A 21,197-nucleotide genomic window follows, 5' to 3' on the forward strand; every position below is an offset into this window, starting at 1 on the left:
CCTTTGACTTCTCCCTCATTCCCCGAGTATTGACAGCACAGGAGAAACTTTGAGACTGGACTTGTTTTTGGGAGCTTCATCCAGCTATTGAACACGTGGGTGTATTACCCCCTTAAAGAAAATGTTTTTTTCGTGTGCTTTTCCTAGTGACATAACTTGGCAAGAAGCAAGTCTCAAACCGTCATCCAATCAGCTCCAGCCTGGGGCGGGGCCTCGGTAGTCAGGTTAGTAGGCCATGGCATTTGGATCCAAAATCAGGGCAGAGTTTGCGTAGGCCACACCCTCTGAGAATTCTTACAGGTAAACACTTCAGGCAGATGCGTTAAGGCTTGCCACGAGTTTGACGTAGGCTGTGGAGTGTATATGCTTTCCGAACCTTGTCATTTGGAGCGCTTCGGAGTAATGGGGACTTGATATGAGATTACAAATGAATGCCCTTCTGACTAGAGGGAAGAAAAGACTTTGACACAAGAGGTGAGAGAAACCCACATCAAGCTTTGAATGAAATGTAGGTGCACACGTTTAAAGTTTCTTTTTTAAAGCCATATTTATGGCTGTGATGGTTATTAAGTGCGTGGTGTGTAAGGAAATAGGGGTCTTAAGGGAGGCTTGCCAATTGTTTCGTTGATGTTCCTGTCAAAGCATTCGTATTACCGAGCGTTTGTTTTGAGTTCAGCACGGTGCAGTATTTCTTTCTTCATTTTTATGCTTCTTTACCCTCAAGCAACGAAGCGACGCTTGTAAGAAACTGCACTTGTTTCTACACCATTGACAGCTAGTTCATCAGCAGGTTTGCTTTACGCTCACATGCTTGAATTATTTGACATCCTTTGAGCTGTGGATGTGAACTACACCTTTACTGTAGGCTTTAAAGTTTTGTGTATAATTGTTCACGACTTAAACCTCAAGTCATGCGGTGAGGTGTGTCATTCCTGTTGACTTGCTACAGGATAACAAAATTTGTTGGAAAGTCCCATTGCATTGAAGGAGTGACCAAATCCATATTTGGAGACCAACAGTGATAAAGACCAGACTAACTAGCTCTATTCTTTAGATCTGGGTTCTCTTCGGAAACCGAAAGTCTACTTTAATCCAATTTCTTTATTTGAATGCGACTTGTACAACTCAAATCCGTCAAGTTGTTCCCAAAGTTTTCCTGTGATTGTGACTGACTGACTCAGTGAGCGGTTTATCACCAGCATGAATAGACTCATTACTCGTTCTTCACCCACTTTAAATGAGCTCGGCGCTTGTTTTAACACATCTCTCCCAATCAACCGTACGGAAAAATGACAGCTTGGCATTCGCCTGGCTTGTAACATCAGGACGGTCCTCGTCTGCGTGTTGAATAGAGGATCTCTCTTGGCACTCAAACATGCGGTTATTAGTCAGATGTTAGGACGGCTGACAGGGGAACGAAGCCTTGTTCTTTGTCAAAGTAGTCGCTTTGTTATGTCACTCATGGCGGGATGTAAATGAATATAGCCGTTTATAGAATAACGTAACACATGGCAGATATGGGAGGACGTTAATTTATTCAGGCCCTGGCGACCGATGGCTTGCATATGCAGATGCAAATCACAGCTTTAAATACAAACTGCATGTATTCCTGCGTTTATCAACACATTTATAACCAGGCTGCCAAACAAATGGTGATTTAGACGGGCAGATGGTATTTGGGCTCTGATCGGAGCATCATGCCTAATTATCTGTAGCTTTAACCCTCCCTCTATGATCTGCCTTTTGACTGTCATCTGGACTGACAGCTATAGATCATGTTTACCACCGTTAGCTAGAGAAACGCAGAAATCGGGGTCTGGTATTATAGCTTTGTTTCAAAATCTAGTCATCGGACTACATAGACATCTGTTCTTGATAGAAACATACCACCTGTAAAGGAACTTCATAGGTGACGGATTTGTTACTTAATAACAAGTAGTGTGATTTTTTTGAGGCATACTGTAAATATACACACCTCTAGCAATTTTACACATTTTTAGGTGTATTGAGGTTATTTATATACGGAAAGTGAATTTGTGCCATGTTCACAAAGTGTCAAGGAGAATCACAATATGCATCACATATATACACATTATATAAAATACTGTAAATCAGATATATGACCATACGAGATGGATATATATTTTATTTTAGCGATGAGTGAATTCATTGTACGTTTTGTATTTTTCTTGCTTCATTCACTAACATGGATTTTTCCATTGAGCTTTTCACTATGAATTCAGCAGTTGCCTTTTGTATTCACGATGCTGACATACAAAAAACACTTCTGTGTATCTTGTGAATTCTTCTTTGGCCGGCTCGTGCACAGGCTGTGGATTTTGAGGTTAATGTCAAAGCCAATGTTTTCTTACAAGCGTTTAGAGAACAAACTCTTACAGGTTTGTTTCCCATGCGGGCAAGACATTGAAATCCAAACTGTACATCTAGTATTTTCACATGAGGTTGAAGCACATCTGCCGTTGGTTTAAGTTTACTGCATGGTTACAATTATTTTGCATTTCATGTGTGAATTACATGTTGCGTCAAGTCACTTTAAAAGAAAATGTTGGATATATTTTTTTAAGCTCAGAACATAACTTTATGATGGCAATTGTTTTTTTATGAAATAGCGTTGCGTAATGATAATGGTTAAAAATGAGTTCCCGTTGTGGTGGTTTTCGAAAGCGTTTTTCAGAAACTTTGAAGTTGGAAATAATGGTCAAGAATGATGTTTCGGGTCTCTTGGGACGCAGTTGGCAGTCGCCGGCAAATTAGGCCTAAACAGATCCCTGTGTTGTCATGGCAACAGCGCAATTAAATTACTTTACCGTCAGCTGTAATATAATTTTCTTGTGCAGCGGCTCACGGGACCGAAGCGCCCCGTCGGAGGCTGAGTGAGATGAGCGCTCCTCATTGGAAAGATGCAGTACATTGATTTTTCATGAATGATTTTAGTGTCCGCGTTGCATTTCAATGTGGGGATGGCTAGTCTACACAAGAGGCGATTTCGTTCCACTTCAAGATACTGCTCTCTACTGTGCTGAAGTATAATCTTTAAGTACGTCTCTTTTATGAATGACAGGCTGTTCAGGTTGGTTAGAATCTGTTCAGAGAGAGAGAGAGAGAAAAAGCACCACATAAATTGATCTTTGTGACAGATCGCAGCGACAGGTATTCTTTTTTCTGTTGTCATGTTCTGAGTATTTGATTCATTTATTGACATGCACCTATAATGTGCTCATCTCACTATTATATTGCACCCAGTTTATTCCCAGTTAATGTATTCATATTGACCATCACTTATTATCGGACAAGTAATAGGCTACTATTATTGCAGGTCTGTATACTTCCTTTCTTAAATGTTAACACTGGTGATCGTGGACTAATTAAATGATCTCCTATTATTTTTATTTTTTGTTTTTAATATTTATTTATTTGATCGTCTTATTTTTTAATTCAATCTTTATTTCACGAATATTTTTTTTGTTGTATTCACTTTTTATTTTTTATTCATTTTAATCACCCTTTATTTTTTATTACTTTTTACAATACTTGTAGCTTGTACAGCCATTTCCCCCCAGATATATTACTCCCATCCTAAAACCAACCAAACAAGAGGAAGCAGAGTTGTACCATACAGTGACTTAGACATCAGCCGATAGTTTGTTGTGTGTATATATATATATGCGTGACGCAAACGATGATTGCTAGTACGAGAAAATGAAACCTAAAGAACAGATGTGTAGATAGCCATGAGTAATATATTCCCTTTCACACTATAGATAGGCATCTTCAGTCTGTATTTGTTCCTCCCTGAAGACGTCACCTCTGAGAGTCTGCGTGCCATCCGTTCCTGCTTCTGTCAGAACGGGATGGTTCTCGTACAGTACTATGAGAGAGTGTTTTGTTCCTTAGAAGGAAGTCGGAGCATCCCACAGTGCCCTTGTGATCTGGGTGTCAAGTTTTCTTAGTCATCCTTCAAGAGTCTAAGGCAGACTGTAAGTCTCGTCAATGTGTGTTTTGTGGATTTGGATTGTGCGTTTGGAAAATAAAGTCTGAAGCCGCCGCCGCCTAGTCCCTGTTATGGTCCATCCTGTACTTTTATGTGTTTTGTGAGGCAGTGGGATCGACTGCTACTGCCTCAACGATAGTAATTTATTATCTGGTTAAGGTGGAAATATGACAGTGTGTTTTTACTATTGAAATGATTTATTACCCATGATAGTGATTGTGTTCTCTCTGGTGTTTTCTGTAGGAGCTCTGGTCTAAATGGGTCCGGTTATGCCTCCCAGTAAGAAGCCGGAAGGATCCGGGGTCAGCGTCGCAAGCGGCCTGAGCCAATTTTATCAGGCGAGCTCCATCAGGTGTGCCCTCCAGGAGGCCGAGGAGATGGACCTGGCTCTCCCCACCATCAAGCTGGAGAAGGGCAGTGTAGAAGATGAAGAGCTCACCAACCTCAACTGGCTCCACGAGAGCAAGAATCTTCTCAACAGCTTCGGCGATCCCGTGCTGAGGAGCGTCAGCCCCGTTCAGGACCTGGACGACGACACCCCGCCCTCCCCAGCACACTCGGACCTCCCGTATGACGCCAAGCAGAACCCCAACTGCAAACCCCCCTATTCGTTCAGCTGCCTCATCTTCATGGCTATAGAAGATGCCCCTTCCAAGAGACTGCCTGTGAAAGACATATACAACTGGATCCTGGAACACTTCCCATACTTTGCCAACGCCCCCACGGGGTGGAAGAACTCAGTCAGGCACAATCTGTCTCTCAATAAGTGTTTTAAGAAAGTGGATAAGGACCGGAGTCAGGTAAGGACAGGAAAACGTCTATGCTCGGCCGCATGAATCTTTAAACGAAGAGTGGGAAGTGCAAGTCTAGCCTCGTGGCTCTTTGTTTTTTCTTTCAATTTCGTTTCACTCGAAAACCACACAATATGCAGTTTTCATAGCATGTGTTTTTCCTGTTAAAGGTGAAGTGTGTAGTTTTGGAGGGATCTATTTACAGAAATGGAATGTAATATGTCTTCCGAGGTGTAGAAAGACCTAATGAAGTGTTATGTTTCTATTACCTTAGAATGAGCTTTTTCTATCTACATACAGCGCGGGCCCCTTACATGGAATTCATCATTTTGTTTCAATAAAACTACAGACAAACTGCTCAACAGAACGTGTTTTTGTTATATCCTTCAGCAAAGAAGTGAAAACATTTAGGGTGGAGTGAGCCATTGGTTGCAATTTGTGACCTCACCTGATAGATGCCGCTAGATTTCATACACTGGACCTTTAAACAACTCGATGTAGATCACTATGTAAAGCACTTATCTGACTATAGTTTACTTGACTTTATGAATAAATACAGTTTCAAGGAGGAGGAGTAAAGTGTGTCATACATGGATGAATGGGTTAATATTTTGCGGTGCGACCTGCCTTTGTTATCAGGAGGTTTATATCAGTACACTCAGATCGAACAGATTTCTTTGAGAACATTTTGTAATTGTTTGATAAACAGATATAGAGCATGAATTGCAAGTCATTAGGTGGATGATTGAGTATTGATTTAGTTCTTTTCAGAGGCTGATAAACGCATTCCTATGCACAGTCTATATTTGTGTGTGTAGATGTGTGCATGTTTATGGTGTGCATGTGTCTGCAAGTTAGTCCACTCAGAACAGTAAAAACGTTCCACGTGACTCGCGGTTCACTGCCATCTGCTCTCTGGCCGAGGAGCAAAGAATTTTTTTGTATATGTATCTCCATAGAAACAGCTTTGCAGTTGACATGGAAAGTAAGCTGAAGCAACAGAGGAACTGTGTGTGTGTGTGCGTGTGTGTGTGTGTGTTTGTGCGCATGAGTGAGTGAGAGAAAGTATTCTGACAGCATATCTCTCTCTCTCTCTTGCTCTCTCTCTCTCTTTCTCTCTCTCTCTTTCTCTCTCTCTCTCTCTCTCTCTCTCTCTCTCTCTCTCTCTCTCTTGCTCTCTCTCTCTCTCTCTCTCTCTCTCTCTTGCTCACTCTCTCTCTCTCTCTCTCTTGCTCTCTCTTTTTCTCTATCTATCTCTCTCTCTCTCTCTCTTGCTCTCTCTCTCTTTTTTTCTTTCTGTCTCTCTCTCTCTCTCTCTCTCTCTCTCTCTCTCTCTCTTTATCTCTCTCTCTCTCTCTCTCTCTCCTGCACTCTCTCTCTTGCTCTCTCTTTTTCTCTATCTCTCCCTCTCTCTTTTTTTCTTTCTGTCTCTCTCTCTTTTTCGCTCTCTCTTTTTCTCTATCTCTCTCTCTCTTGCTCTCTCTTTTTATCTATCTCTCTCTCTCTCTCTCTTTTTTTCTTTCTGTCTCTCTCTCTCTCTCTTTCTCTCTCTCTCTCTCTCTCTCTCTCTCTCTCTCTCTCCTGCACTCTCTCTCTTGCTCTCTCTTTTTCTCTATCTCCCTCTCTCTTTTTTTCTTTCTGTCTCTCTCTCTTTTTCGCTCTCTCTTTTTCTCTCTCTCCCTCTCTCTTTTTCTCTCTTTTTCTTTCTCTCTCTCTCTCTCTCTCTCTCTCGTGCTCTCTTTCCCTTAACTCTCCCCCATCTGAGGGCATGTTACCCGATTCCCCTCGACTCCTTTTTGGATGAGCGAACTGGACTTTTTTGACTTTGCTACATTGTGTTTTTAAGATTATATTAATTTAATAGAAATATACAGGACCGGTCAAAAGTTTGCAAACGCTATAATGGTAAAAAACAAATCTCAGTGTATGCTTAATTGTTTGAAATTACTAGACAAAAACACAATTGTCAAATTCTTTGATCGACATAAAAATATATTTTTGACTTGTACCAAATAATGAAGAAAAAGCAGCCAATAAGAGCCCCTTCAGTACTATTTTAAAGCTATTTCTAAAGAAAACGATTTTGCTCATACTTGACAAAGCTTCCAAACTTTTGACCGGTAGTGTATGTCGAATATTGTCTTTGCATCACCTGAACTAAATATTAGTGTTTTGATTTATTAAATATTTTTGAAGGACACAGTATTGTGTATCGCGGTCTTATATACATAAGTATATACTCCAGTGAAAATATCCATGGTTTGAGAATGAGATGTCATTCTCGAGCTTGTTTTTAATGCACTCATCTACTTTTAACAGCTTTGCCATCTAAAATTGAATGGTGCCGTGCTGAGGCTCACACTGTCGGGTTGGTTTTCTTTATTCAGCTGAACTGCGTGAGTTTGAGCTCAGGACTTTACAGAATTAAGGGTTCCTTGTCTTGGCTCCATATTGCGCTAAGAAACACATAATGTAAAAGTAAAAACAGCTTTCTGAGCAATGCATCGCTATCATTATTGCTCACACTTGAGGTGAGAGAACTTGACAAACTCTTAACCTTTAACATTTAACTTTGGCATGTTATTCATCCAGGCGCTGTTCGTGCTGCGGACATGAATGATAGCTCAGATCATGTGGCTTGTTGAGTGTTTCATAGACATCGCTGAATGAAGAACAGAGCCATATTTAGGCACTACAGTATCATTAGGGGTTGGTTGCTTAGCAACCACCCAGAAAAGCCTAGCAACATCCTAGAAACAACTTGAACACCTGAGTGTTGGTGAGTTGTACATGGGCAACTAATGTAAAATTATTTTTTTGGAAAATGTAAAACACGCAAGAAATCTTAAGTTTTGTTTGACTGCATAATTGAGACGTACAACTGAATCAAGTTTGTTGTGTTGAATTCAAAGTTGTTTTCTCGATAAACAGTTAATAAAAGAAGTCCGGCCTGTTAATTTGGCATTTGATTTTATTTCTCCAGCCTCATTGGCCTACTTAATGAACGAGATGACTATTTTAAGTCCGTTTTAATTTCAGATTCATTGTGGATTTGCTATGCAATCATGCATCACTCTCCATAATGAGACAGTAAGGGGCAAATTAAAGCAGCGAAATAAGAGTCTAAATAAACAAACATTTGATAGATGCACCATCTCCAGGGCTTTCCAAGGGAATAATTAATTTCGGCCGAGAGGAGACTCAAATTAAGAGATCCAGATTTGAAGAAAATGTTGTTTTTGCTTTCATGGATTGAGGGGGGCATTCAGTAGGCATTCTGTCCATTGACAGAATAGTTTTTTTTTGCATGCATGTTTTATTGTCCGATTTACTAAAGGAATATGCAAATCAGGTAACGGCACATGTGGATCCACCTAATCAGTGGTGAGGTTTGCTTAGATGCAGGCAAAAAAATAATCAGCCGAGCTGTTAAAGGACATCATATATATAGCCAAGAAAAAAATTGAGACAATTCCACATTTTTATTTAATCAATTTTTTGTCATTTCTCTTTAAAGGATTTGAGGTCTGAAAATAATACAGAGCATATTTTCGGTTATTTTGTCGTTATTCTCCCGTTTTTATTTTCTGCAAATAAATGCAAATCATAGTTCTCAGAATAGAACAAAAAATTACCTAAACACATATAAATAGTGAATTCAGAAAAATTGAATACGGCTGTATATGAATCCACTCTAATGTCTTGAATCTGGCGCATTTACAGCAAGCCTCATATAGAGATGAATTTTGTCCAGAAAAGTTCAATAAAGCATGCGGCACGGCTCTATTTTCGGCACATATAGCACAAATCTTCAGGGAATTTGAAACCGCTCATGTTGTGATGTGTACAAGTTCATGTTACAGAGCTGCACTGCGATTCCAGTGAAAATTGAGTGCTTTAGAAATGACACCCTGTCATTTGTTTCCATGGCACTGTTATGAACACAGGATCTGAACTTGGCACCTGAGTGGTAGTTATATGGGTGGATCTCCGGAGCGCTTGTGTCCCCTTATGAAGACTGTTTCACATACAGGCACATGCATCGCTCTTTATACGTAGTGGTGAGAGGGAGCTTGGATGATTAATGTGTCTTTTCCATTGTTTATGTCATCTCCATAGAAACAGGACAGATTGCACAAGAGTTGAACAGGTAAAGGTGAGAGAGTCATTTATGAAGAAATACAGGAGCAAAGAATATGCTACTGACACTTTTAGTCTCGGGATGTGTTGCCAGTGCCCAACGGAAACATCTGTGATGGTGGGGCAATAGAAAATATAAATACTGGTCATAATTATTTCTTACCAGCCATGGAATTCTATTTTGCATTATTGTTTTTTAATGTATGTGTATTTGTTCCCATGACAATGGAATAATTGAGTTGTTTTGTTCTGGGCATATTTGTGACAAGCAATCCAGGTTGTTGTGTCGTGCGCTGCATCGTAAAAACGTTGCACCAGTTTCATATCAAAACGGTACATTATGATCTTGTACACAAAGTGTAGAACTCAGCTTCTTTTTATGCAAATGATTAGGGATGTTACAATATTATCGATACTGTGTGATCACGATAGCAAAATTGTCTGAATATTATCGTGGTCACATGACTGTTTGAAACAATAGGTATTCCGGGCCTAACATAGAGAATGTAAGTAAAAGAATAGATGTTACCTTTGTCAAGGTTTTATTTAATAAAAGGGATTTTTTTGGTTATTTGTCCCATCTCTTACTATAACTCATACCTCTAAGCAATAGGATAGAAAGGATGCTTATGGCACGTTTCCAAGTTATCATTTGTCGTTTTAAATATCGCACCGTGGACTTTATACCGAGGTAGTGTCCTACAGTGATATTTTGATATCGATACATCCCTTACAAATTATGCTTATTATAGAATGTGCCTAATTCACAAAAGTACTGGGGGCGTATTACAGAAAGATTGTATTTTGAAAATCTTATCCGATCTGTTCGGTAACTAAGATCATTTCAGGTAGGACCTCATTTAGGACAGAAGCTATTACAAAACGTCATTTCCTAAATGCTTCTTATCTCAACTACATATAGGAAAGGTGTATTACAGAAGAGTCTTAACTTGACAAATAATCCTATAAACGGTCTTAACTTTATGACAACATCACAGCTGTCCTAGCTTCAAAATATTTAAAAACTAACAGAAAAAAACGCTCAAACATGCCCTGTCCAACAATAGCATTACATTTGTTAATAATTGAAAATTAAGAATGTTTGATGGAAGAAAAATGAATAGAGGACCGTGAAGATGTTTTACATGTATGATGACAAAACACTTCTTAGTAATTACAGAATGTGACGCAACTTGACATTACAGTTAGCACAGAAACTGCGATCAGCAACAAAGCGTCAACAAGCGTCACAGAGCGTTACCGGTTATAGTGACTAATGCCTAATGCAGTACCTTAAATTCAAAAGTGACATAACAACCTGTTTTTACTTGGGCAATACCTTCATAGTGCACTTTCTCGTTGACACCCAACATTCATGTTTCCAAAAGTGTAAGCGATGGAGCTTGCTTGTTCCCCCTCGCGTTTTCTTCATCCCCTTTGCCTGTAGAGCCACTTTCTTTATTATTTCGCTTGCAAGGGTGGTAAACTTTTCTTCACAACCTCAGTTGTACGGTTAATGCCGGACACTGCAGACAAATTGTCGGCAACTCTTGCCCACTACCTGTCTTTGTCTTTGTGAGTGAGTGATGGTGAAAAATGACCAAATAGTATTGGCTTTACCTTTTCTACCAAACTCATTAAAGTTTCTATTTCCGCGGCACTAAAATCTAAATCTCGCCAGTTTTGTTTTTACATTTTGTTTACCTCATCAGTAGCTCGCACAGTGTTTGTTGCTTTGTAACAGACCTGAAAGTGGATTGCCGAGCTTGACGGTGCAATTTAGGATGTCTTAACTAGAGAAAAGATAAGATTTTGTAAGATAGGATAGGAATCTTATATCAAATTAGTGCGAAAAATCCAAATTCAACGAATCGTATCGTAAATTAAGATTTAGGATAAGAAACTTTCTGTAATACGCCCCCTTGACTTTATTTCAGAGGCATCTGGTCACTGCGATTTAGTTTTTTTTTGTGTTATATAACACAAATTTAAATCTTGTGACGTCAAAATGAAATTTCATGCTAAAAAAGGGAACCCGATACCTCAAATGAATCAGTATTATTAATAAATAAATGAATTACTATTTGATAAAAAATTTAAATCATTGCATATAATGCATAAATCAGCGTGCCAATTTGTTCATTTTATGTTTGGAGACCTATTTTATCAAGTTAAGATGGTCAATAATTGATTTAGTTGTCTTGAAGAAGAATATGGAGAATATAAAGGTTCAAGCAAACTGATTCATTCCGGCCTTTCTCTTTTTCTATGATGTTATCTTCTACTATGTCTGTTCTTGACAAATCTTTTAGCCATTGCAATGGTAAGATCTGTGTGGCACAACTAACTCGTCACTCCAAAAACCAGGTTGACGTGGGATAAAGTCGTCCCGCTTGCTGATATGTTCCCTGGCCAGCTGTTGTGCTCCCCATGGACAGATGTTGGGTCGCAGTGAAAGCTCCAAGAGATTTGCACGCAAACCTCTCCCTGACGTCACCCAACGTTCTGTTACCAAGGGTAACACGACCGGCCCCCCAGGTTCCCCGATGCTACACGCTGACACCACAGTAACTGACGATCAATACCGGACACAGAGCACAGCGCTGACTCTCCGAATATTAGCACCCTTTTCAGATTCTGAATCTGAAACGGCTCATGATGAAAACAGGATGGACACATACCTTGAAATATTGGGTTAACTTAATACTGCATTTCCTGCTTAGCAACGTCTGACAAGGGCACGTCCGACGGGGGGCTTATATAACGCTTTGGCCGCACTGATAGGGCCAGTGGTGATGATAAGAAGAGAAATGGATCTGCAAGCCACAAAAATAAAAAGCAATGACTGTTTTAGGATTATTGTAGGTAGTGGTTACTTGACTTGTGACCAATCTTTCACATTTATGATAGACCATCCACAGGCTGTTTTGTATTCGCTGGGATTGTAAAAATGGGTAAGTATCCATTATAACATCTTGCAAAAGCAACGCAAAACCCTGCAGAAGTGAGGCAGCGCCTCGGAGCCATGTTGGGTCTACCCCTGTTAACAAGACTTACGTGGAGCAGATGAAAGGATAATTGCAGATAATGCTGTCATTTGAGCTGTACAATTGAGCAATTTTACAGATTGCTCGACTTGTCTGTTAGTCTGTTACCGATATAGCCTCAGTAAGTGCTTCATCATTAGATCTATTCACCGACAGAGCAGTGTGTCTGAATTCATGTGTTGAATACAAGTCTGTCAAGGTGAAAGGTGTTGTTAAATGAGATAATGTGTGTGTTAGAAATCTGCGCCACCTTGGTTATGGAGATCGGCGTGTCTGCACTCGAGAAGTGTTGGCAGAGCTTGAGGTACATGATTTTAGTTTTTATTCCGCTGTCCACCTGGACGTCTCCGACGCAACGGTGATGACAATGGGAAAAGTTGAATCATCTGTCCTCTCTGCCTGCTGTTGAATTTACATAACAAGCACAGATTTTTGCTTGTTTGTCTGCAACGGTTATTAGGCACAAAAAGGGACAGCTTACAATGTCTTCACTTTGTTTTTATCAGTTTAAAAGGGGGCTTGACCTTGTGCCGTCTCTTATTTAAAGGGACAATTCTGTCGTCCTTTACTCACCCCGAAGTTTTTCCAAATCTGTATAAGTTTCTTCGTTCTGATGAACACAGAGAAAGATGTTTGGAAGAATGTTTGTAAGCAAATAGTTCTTGACCACCATTGACTGCCATAGTAGGAAAAATTACAATCTAAAGTACATTCTGGAAAGCATCTTCTTTTGTGTTCAACTAATAAGAGGGTTGATCCTTTAAGAGGGTTGATGCATGTTAAGCACTAAGCACCCTAAAACTTTCTAGGTTTAAAGCCAATGTATGTTCTTGTTTTGTATTACTTTTTAGATTTTTTATCTTTGTTCAGATGCACAAGTTTGACGTGTGTATAGGGTCTGAAGGACCTCCAAGAGAAAAATGTTATTTTTCTGGGGATGCTCTTTCACAGTTCAGAGGGTCTGATGGAGTTCTGTTTCATTGACTTTTCCACTTTATCTTAGATGTGAAATTGATATTAGTTATAGTTATTTAAACACATATAGTACAGAGCTATAGAATGAATGTATTTTGTACGGCTAAGATTATCTGTATTGGATAAATTTGTTGGGAAATATTTGAGTTCATATTGAAGTCTTTAATAATTAATAAATAATTTGCTTGCAGACTTGGTAAATCTAAGCTCAGTTTCTAACATTGTTGATATCTCTTCTACTATTGAATTAATGAATTAGACTTCACCAGTCTTAATCTTACATGAGCTATTGACTTTACAATAGATTTTGATTGTCTGTCATTGGTGTTTGTACGTATTTAAAGTACATATTCATTCATTGAGTGTTTCTTAACAATATTTCAGGCTGTTCTCATATTTGCAAAACACCAAACTCTTTCGATTTTAAACCCAACATTTCTCATTCTCAGGTATTTGAGTTGCGCTGTTTTTATAAGAGAAGAACACTGTACTGCATGATAGGTATTGTCTTGTTTGGCAATATTTCTATTACATTGTGAATATTTTATTTAAAACATCTGACAAGCGAATTGGAAGCGGCAGAGATGACGCAATTTTGTATGCAAACCCCGGAAGTAAGTTAACATTTTAGGTCTTCGGGTTCCATCGTTCCAAACTCTATGGGATATGGGTTAACGTCATCGCGCATATAAAGCTCACAAATAATGCACAAATCTCTAAAGTCAAAGATGCGGATGCATTCACTGAGTCATTACTTACTAGGGAACAAGAGTTGTTTGAGGCTTCGTGGTGGTGACTTTGATATCGATCGACCTCGAAGTCGTGTAGTCTGTTTATACTGTAGAATCATGTTAGCTTTGTAAATTTGTTCATTTGTAAAGATTATCTTGATAGACAAAACGTGTAAACATCATAAACCTTCGTTAATCACAGAGATATTTTTTTGCGATCTTCCAAAAGTCTATGGGAAAAATGCTTGGGCTTTGCGTTCGAGGGAACCACTGTAGCGCTAACTTCGGGTTGGCCTACAAAAAACACAACAACTCTGGGGCTCCCTGTAATGCTGTAAGTGAAAACTCAATTCCCAATTTGTCAAACAGCAACCAATGGGCTATAAAATATCATCAGGGTTAAGGAAAATAGAACTACAGAGAAAAAAAAACATTGTTATATTAGTAAGAAAAGATTTTATTCAAAAGCTTACTGCGTATGTGATGATGTAGATGTGCTGGTCTGTTCACTCCATCACAGATCTGAATCCGTGGCCCTCTCTCCTCACGGTTACTGGCCGTATGCTGTGTCCATGGGGGACACCATATTGCTTGCGTATGATCTCGGCGTCCGCCTGACTGTGTCAGTATAAACATGGTGTTCACACGCCAGACGAGACGCTTCGGTCGAGAATGTGCAATTTCTGTGGGGCTACATCTCAGTGGGCCTTGATCTTGCCATCCTTAGTCACCGTTGCTCACACATGGTATACACACACTCACAAAATGTACACTCGTACACCCACACACACTCTGTCCGGGGTACTCTTCTGCCAAAGACTTTACTGAAGAAGCAGGGCTTGTCTCAATTTATCATGTCATCGGCTTTTACTTTTATATCCGAGCTGTAGTCTGGTTGGCTTCGGGCTCTGTTAAGGAATCCTTTTTAATTAGGATTACACGGGTCATTAGCAGTCCCAGAATTCCTTTGCTCTTTTCTACACTGTCTGTGCATTGGTTCTGAAATGACCAGTTTTGGTCTTGAATGAATTATTGACTTATTGGCAGTAGATTTTGGATGTTTCACCGGTGTACACATTTAAAGGGGCAGTTCACCCATAAAATGGAAATTCCGTCATTATTTATTCAACCTCATGTTGTTTAAAACCTCTATATGACTTTCTTCTGCAGAAGACAAAATATTTTTCGAGAAATTTGGTTTAACTGGTTTTGTGTCCATTCTTCAAAATGTCTTCTGTTGTGTTGGGTGAACTATTTCAGAAAGTTCAGAGTCAGAATAAGGTTTAGTGTGCGCACACACACACATACACAAGGAATTATATTTAGGAATAAAGTATTTACTTAAACTTAAATAAAATAATGAGGAAGGTCTAAATGATAAATATAAAAAATAGAAAGTATAAAAAGGTAGAAATGGAAGAGATATTTACAGATAGCAAGTATGTTAACGGTTACAATTGTGTACTGTACATGTAATAAAATACAAATATTAAATAAAACATGCTTACAAAAAATATAAAACATCATCAAGCTAAGAGAAGCATTACGTTTTTGTGATCATCGGAAGTATCGTGTGTTAAAAGGAATAGCAACAAAACATAGCCTTTCACTTCAGATTACATTTATTGATCCACTTTTACTGTTTAGAAGATAAAATGCTAGCATTTTCAAGTCAAAGACCACTTAAGGATGTTTATACTTGAATTCAGAGTCAGATTTGTTTATGATAACAAGCAGTTTAGGTTGTTTTTGATGAGAGCGTGAGTCGTGTGTTTGGATTATTAGAGGTGTGGTTTATTCATATTATGACGCTCTATGTGAGATGCTGCCACGGTGGATCATTATGATCTACTCAGCCTTCGCAATGAATTGCACACCACTAGAAAAATAGAAAAGAACGACAGAGAGTAGGCGGGGGGTGATGTGTTGCGCTTTTCCAGTGAATAGATCCGAAGACCCAAGCCACCCCCTCCTCAAGCACCCTCATTACGAACGGCCTTTCACGCCCTTTCTAATATACCAAGAGGCTCTGAAGGTGAGAAAAGTCATCGGCCTCTTAATGCTCCACTGCACAACTTCACAATATAGACCTGCATTGTGTGCAGAATCTCAGCGTTGAATCAGCAGTCTCCAAAATTAGTCTCGCTGTATTTTTCTTCCCTTTCCTGTGTTTTTAGCTTCAGAGCCGGCGAAAAAATGACGTCTCTGGGGCCGTAGCCATTAGCAGCTGATGACTGCTGGGATTTGGAGACTAAAGCAATGATGTTCTTTTGGACACCTTGATTTATCCATGTTTCAGCGCGGTCGATGTCTGCATTTATATCGATCACCTTACCAAAAGAGCATTAACCCACTTGGTTTAGCGAATCAAAACGCGATGCTGTTCAAGTGAACACTGAAGTAAAGTGTGTTGTTTATTGTTTATTGGCCGACAGATTGTGTAGTTTTCTTAAGAAGTAGAGGTGCTTCTTAAGAAAGATGCAGGTTTTTTTTTTTTTTTGCTTGGTTTATTGTGTGCTGAAATAAGTCTGATGACTTCGAATTCATCCTAAAAGTTCCCGTCAGGAGCTCTACGTCATTAATATCCAAAGAAAAAAGTTTTTGTTACCATATAATAGTTTAATATTTGGGGTTGCACGCTGAACAGTACTAAAAGTGAGGTTGGCCCTTCTTATAATGATGGATCTTTTCCCATTTTTAAACCAGCGAGCGTTGACTCTGGACGGTTGTGTCGAGGAGGAGGGGTCGGTAATAGGAGCCTTTCATTTTGCTCGGGAACTGATAGGATTAACTTAACTGCTCATAATAGAAAATAGCATCTTCAGAGGCCTGTGCTTCTTGGGAGAATGAAAGATCTTTCTGCAAAGACAGTCGAACGGTCCTTATATACTCCACCGTTGCCTGTTGCCTAGGCAACCAGTGTAATCCAAGTGCCCCCTCCTTCTCCTCCTGGATCTCCTGTCTTTCTCTGGCTCTCTCTCCCCCCTCTTCCTGATTGGAGACTCTATTGGCTGGTGCCATTGAGCTGGCCTTCAGACGGACACAGCAGCTGTCGGGAGATGGAGATAAATCTGAAGCAAAGTGCTCTGAAACCTATTGATTTCTTCTGATTACAGAACATCGGGAAAGATAGACCAGCGCAGGCTTTTTCCACAGAGCACATATGAAAAATCTGATGCATTGAATGCCGGGAGCATCACATGTTTTTAAAACGGCTGTGTCCTTTGTTGGATGCCGTATTGTCTGCAGACAGATATGTTCAGTACAGTGTTGTTCAGGTGCATCTGTTGCGATTGTAATTAGGTAAATAGATGATATTTAAACTTGATAAACTTCTCTTGATACAGTCAGAATGTATTATCGTCTTGAGAAAACCTGTCTCGCTGAGTTCCACAACACTAGATGTTCCTGCAGGGCTAGTGCGCTGCGATTTATGATGCTGTGGTAATTAGAATTGATTGTCTTTGTTTAATCTCACAGTTTTGGCCATTCCCAAGAGTCAAAATGCCAATACATTGCTTTTCCTTTGCATCTTGGTAATGTTTAAATTTACAAAAAAGCATTTAAAACGGTAAATGGTCCGTGTTGTGAAATTTTTCTTTGTCATAAATGTTTTGTTTACCAGTTCCCTGTTTTTTCCTTTTCCTAATGCATTTTATTTTAATTTTTTCCATTTCTTTTAATTCCCCTATTTTTCATTTCCTTCAGAGCATTCACATCTAGTGGACAGGCTATTTAAGGATTGAATTTCACGGTGTGATTCATCTTTGCGGTTGGTCCAGGTGACTTTGGAACATGCTGATGGAAAGTTGACAGCTTAATTAGGTGGAGAATGTCAGTTTGCACTAAGGATAAATGCATTCGGGGCTTTCAGAGGAAAATAGCAATCTTTGCTTCGAAAAGGTTTTCTATCCTTAAAATATTATGCCATAGCCTTGCTGTTTCAATGTGCTTTACACTTTTAAAAAAATCCAGTAAAAAACGGATAAAGTACTGGCAGAAAATTACAAGTACATTGTCCATTTATTTAACAGACATTTCTGTTAATGCTAAAATGTATTTTAATGCAGTGCAAAATGTATAATATATGGAAAGCAACTGTAATAATAATACGGAAATTTCCGTATTGATTTATAGAGTATTCTGTCTTATTTTTACAGAGTGTATGCTTCAAGCATATTTTGATTTGTTTTATAAGATTTGTTTTATTAGCACTTATTAATAATTGGTTATATAGATTGTATATTAGCTTCTTATTAGCGGTCTTGAAAAAAATTGATTATTATATTATATTAAGTAGTAACTTAACATATGTGGATTTTTGTGCATTTCTTGCTATTTTAATGGCCAATGTAGTTGAAATATTTCCTTTTTTATGTTTTTACTAATAGCTTATTTTGCCTATTTTGAGATTGTAAATGATAATATTCTATAGGATATATTTTTATAACCTTAATATGATGGTTCATGTAGGACGTAGGGGTTAATTTAGCTCCTTATAAACATTTTTAATAATTGACTTCAGCACAGGCACAGATGCTTTTATGTTTGCTTGTATATCTCTGAGTTTACGGTCAAGCTTTAAAACATCCAACACATAAATAAATAGCGAGTCCAATAAATGGGCTGTTTATTTCATTTGCTGAAGCGCTCCAAGGGTTTGAATTGTTTGACTTGTGCTGGTACAAATCTTTCCACCCAAGCCAAATGCTGTGGGTAAAGAGCCAAGCGCTCGCTCTGGGGTTTGCAGTAATCAATAGAGTGCGTTATCGTTTCTTAGCCCTTGTCAGGGGGAATCTAGTAGTCCCGCTGAAAAACATCTCATAGCAGCTTTTTGTTAATGATATTTTGCCCCCTTCAAAAACCACTCAATTAACCCAACGTGATTAATGGAGGTCAGCAGGGAAGACGGATTTCAAGAGTTTTCGTGGAAAAAAATGAAACCCCCCTCTTGGAAAAGCAAACACTGCAGACCGGTTTGTTTGTTTAGAAAAGTTTGAATATGTGACACAGTTCAGTGTGTATTACCCGAGGGCTCACACACTGTCAGTCTTCCGAAGGTCATGACTATTGATTCAATGAGAACACACAGTCTGGCTAACAAAACAACACGCAACAACATGCATTTGGCAGATGCTTTTATTCAAAGCGACGTACAGTGCATTCAAGCTATATGTGTATCATTACTGTATGTGTCTTTTCAGCGAGTTTAACCTGTGACCTTTGTGGATCAGAAACAAAGACTTACTGTATACTTGTTATTATGTTAGCTTTGTTCTATCGCAGTGCTTTTCAGCCCAGCTCTGCTGATCGTGAAATTCTGACAGTATTGAAATACTCGAGCTGAAAAATAGGCCTGGCTAACATGACACTGATTGTAGTCTGTACTAATGAGCTGGAGTAATTTTCTCCCGACATCACTTTCAAAGTGACATTTAGCTGTTTCTTCGCTTTTAGAGCAAGATCTGTCAGGAGAGCTAATTTATATCCCACGAGTGTTCTCTCCCGCTGTTTTAAAATGCTGACTTTGTCTAGCGCTGCGCTGGATGCATTTATTGCCCTGTTTTTGCCATTTCATTTTTCACTTTCTACCGGGGTTCAAGGTGGTGCAGGTGGTCGGCTCCTCATTTCCTCCCTTGTCGCGCTGGGCTAAACGGCCTAAAATTGCTCTTATCTTGCAGCCAGAATAAATCATTAACCCGGCAATTTGACTTAATGAACAAATTGTGCTTTGCCGTGCATGATGGGTATTTCAAGGGGTGTTCGCGCTCAAAGCGTTTTAAAGTGACTGGGAGTCGTGTTCATTGAGAGATGGCGGTTTAAGGCCACTTGATAGTGTGTTATACAGTAGTCGAGTAGGTACGCCTGTTAGTGACCAACAGTACAGTAACTGTCAATGTGAACACAGCTTCACATTTCTCAGCAGCATGATCCCGTCTGTGTGTGAATGACAGGGAAAGTAATGGCTGTCATGGGGAAAAAGGTATCGGGAGGTTCAAGGGTCCAGGGGAGGACACTAGTGTACTTGAGTGTTTTGGTGAATGAATGTGGCAGCGCTTATTTTAAGCCTTGCCGTCTACATTTACAATTCTGCATTCGACACATTTATCCAAAGCGACATGCGTTCGGTTACATACGATACATTTGATCATTATGTGTTTTTCTCAGAGTCAAACACATGACCTTTGCTAACCCAGATGTGCACTTAATGAGCTACAAGAACACTACGAAGACAGCATCTTGGGGCATTCGAATACAGTTTGCCTATAGAAAAAACGTTGACAGGCTTTTCTTCAGATCTCTAGTCTTTATTTTGGTGTCTTGACACATGTAGCTGATTTCTCTGTCCTGACTCTCATGTTTGTGTTTCTCTTTCTCCTCCACAGAGTATCGGGAAGGGCTCCCTGTGGTGTATAGACCCAGAGTACAGACAGAATCTCATCCAAGCGTTGAAGAAGACCCCTTATCATCCTTATTCCCAAGTGTTCACCACACCTCCCACCTCTCCTCAGGCATATCAAAGGTAGGCGAGCGGCCCGCTGGACACATAGATGCTTAGACCAAATGTCTCTCTCACTCCTTTGTGTCGTGTGCTCGTCCACGGCTGTATCGGTTATCGGCGGAACCCACGGGCGGTGGGGATCTGAGCAGAACTGTTGGAGCGAGACCCGGTCTTGGGTTCCAGCCGACTCCCTTACAGCTCCATTTTATTTGATCCAGTGAACATGTCTGCGCGCTCCCAGCCACTCGACTGTGCAGGACAGAATAATTGCTTTACTGTAAAACCCGAACCGGCATATCGTCCTTAACAAAGGATATGGAACAAATGGGCAGCCAGCTCAGTGGACGGAAAGGGAAAATGGAGATGGATGTTTTAAAAGAGATCGAATTAAACCAGACGGCTCTAGTACGGGAGTGGGGGCGGGATCAGGTGTTGCCCAAGCTTAGTCGATTCAATATGGAATAATAACGCTTTAGTTTTTTGGAGTATTATTTTGTGCAATGGGAGTATTCGTAGGGATTTGTTTCGTACTATTAGCAGTGGTTGAGAATTTATATGTCTATATTTTTAAACCATACACTGCAAAAAAATAATTACTAAGCATTGCTGTCTTGTTTTCTATAACAAATAGGGAAAGTGACATAAGATATTTAGTTGTTTTATGAAAGAAAGAATTAGAATTAATAAAGTTTGTCTAAAACAAGCGAAAAAAAACCATATATGTGACCCTGGACAACAAAACCAGTCTTATGGGTCGATATTGCAAATTTTTTTATTATGAATCTTGAAAAGATTTTTACATAATCTGAACGCTGATAAATAAGATTTCTATTGATTTATGAGTTGTTAGAATAGGACAATATCTGACTGAGATACAACAGTTTAAAACTCTGTAATCTGAGAGTGTAAAAAAATCTAAATATTGAGTAAATCAACTTTGAAGTTGTTAATCAGAGGCGCTGTGGCAGGCCATCCACTCACACAAATAAAGTTTTTATA

The 21,197-nt window shown here is 39.3% G+C and overlaps 1 protein-coding gene across 3 annotated transcripts in view; it reads left to right on the forward strand.

Annotated features, from left to right (window-relative positions):
* Nucleotides 1-21,197, forward strand: part of foxn3 (forkhead box N3) — a 71,796-nt gene that overhangs the window by 17,318 nt on the left and 33,281 nt on the right. For 2 of the 3 annotated variants that reach the window (XM_056767128.1, XM_056767130.1), the window contains exons 2-3: nucleotides 4,256-4,812; nucleotides 20,083-20,219. In XM_056767128.1, coding sequence (XP_056623106.1) covers nucleotides 4,270-4,812; nucleotides 20,083-20,219 — 680 coding nt within the window. In that variant the 5' untranslated portion in view covers nucleotides 4,256-4,269. Of the gene's footprint in view, nucleotides 1-244; nucleotides 475-4,255; nucleotides 4,813-20,082; nucleotides 20,220-21,197 lie in introns of those variants that run through there. The other variant, XM_056767129.1, reaches the window with a different exon arrangement.

The sequence above is a fragment of the Triplophysa dalaica genome, chromosome 15 (assembly GCF_015846415.1).
Source record: "Triplophysa dalaica isolate WHDGS20190420 chromosome 15, ASM1584641v1, whole genome shotgun sequence".
Classification (NCBI taxonomy): Eukaryota; Metazoa; Chordata; class Actinopteri; order Cypriniformes; family Nemacheilidae; genus Triplophysa; species Triplophysa dalaica.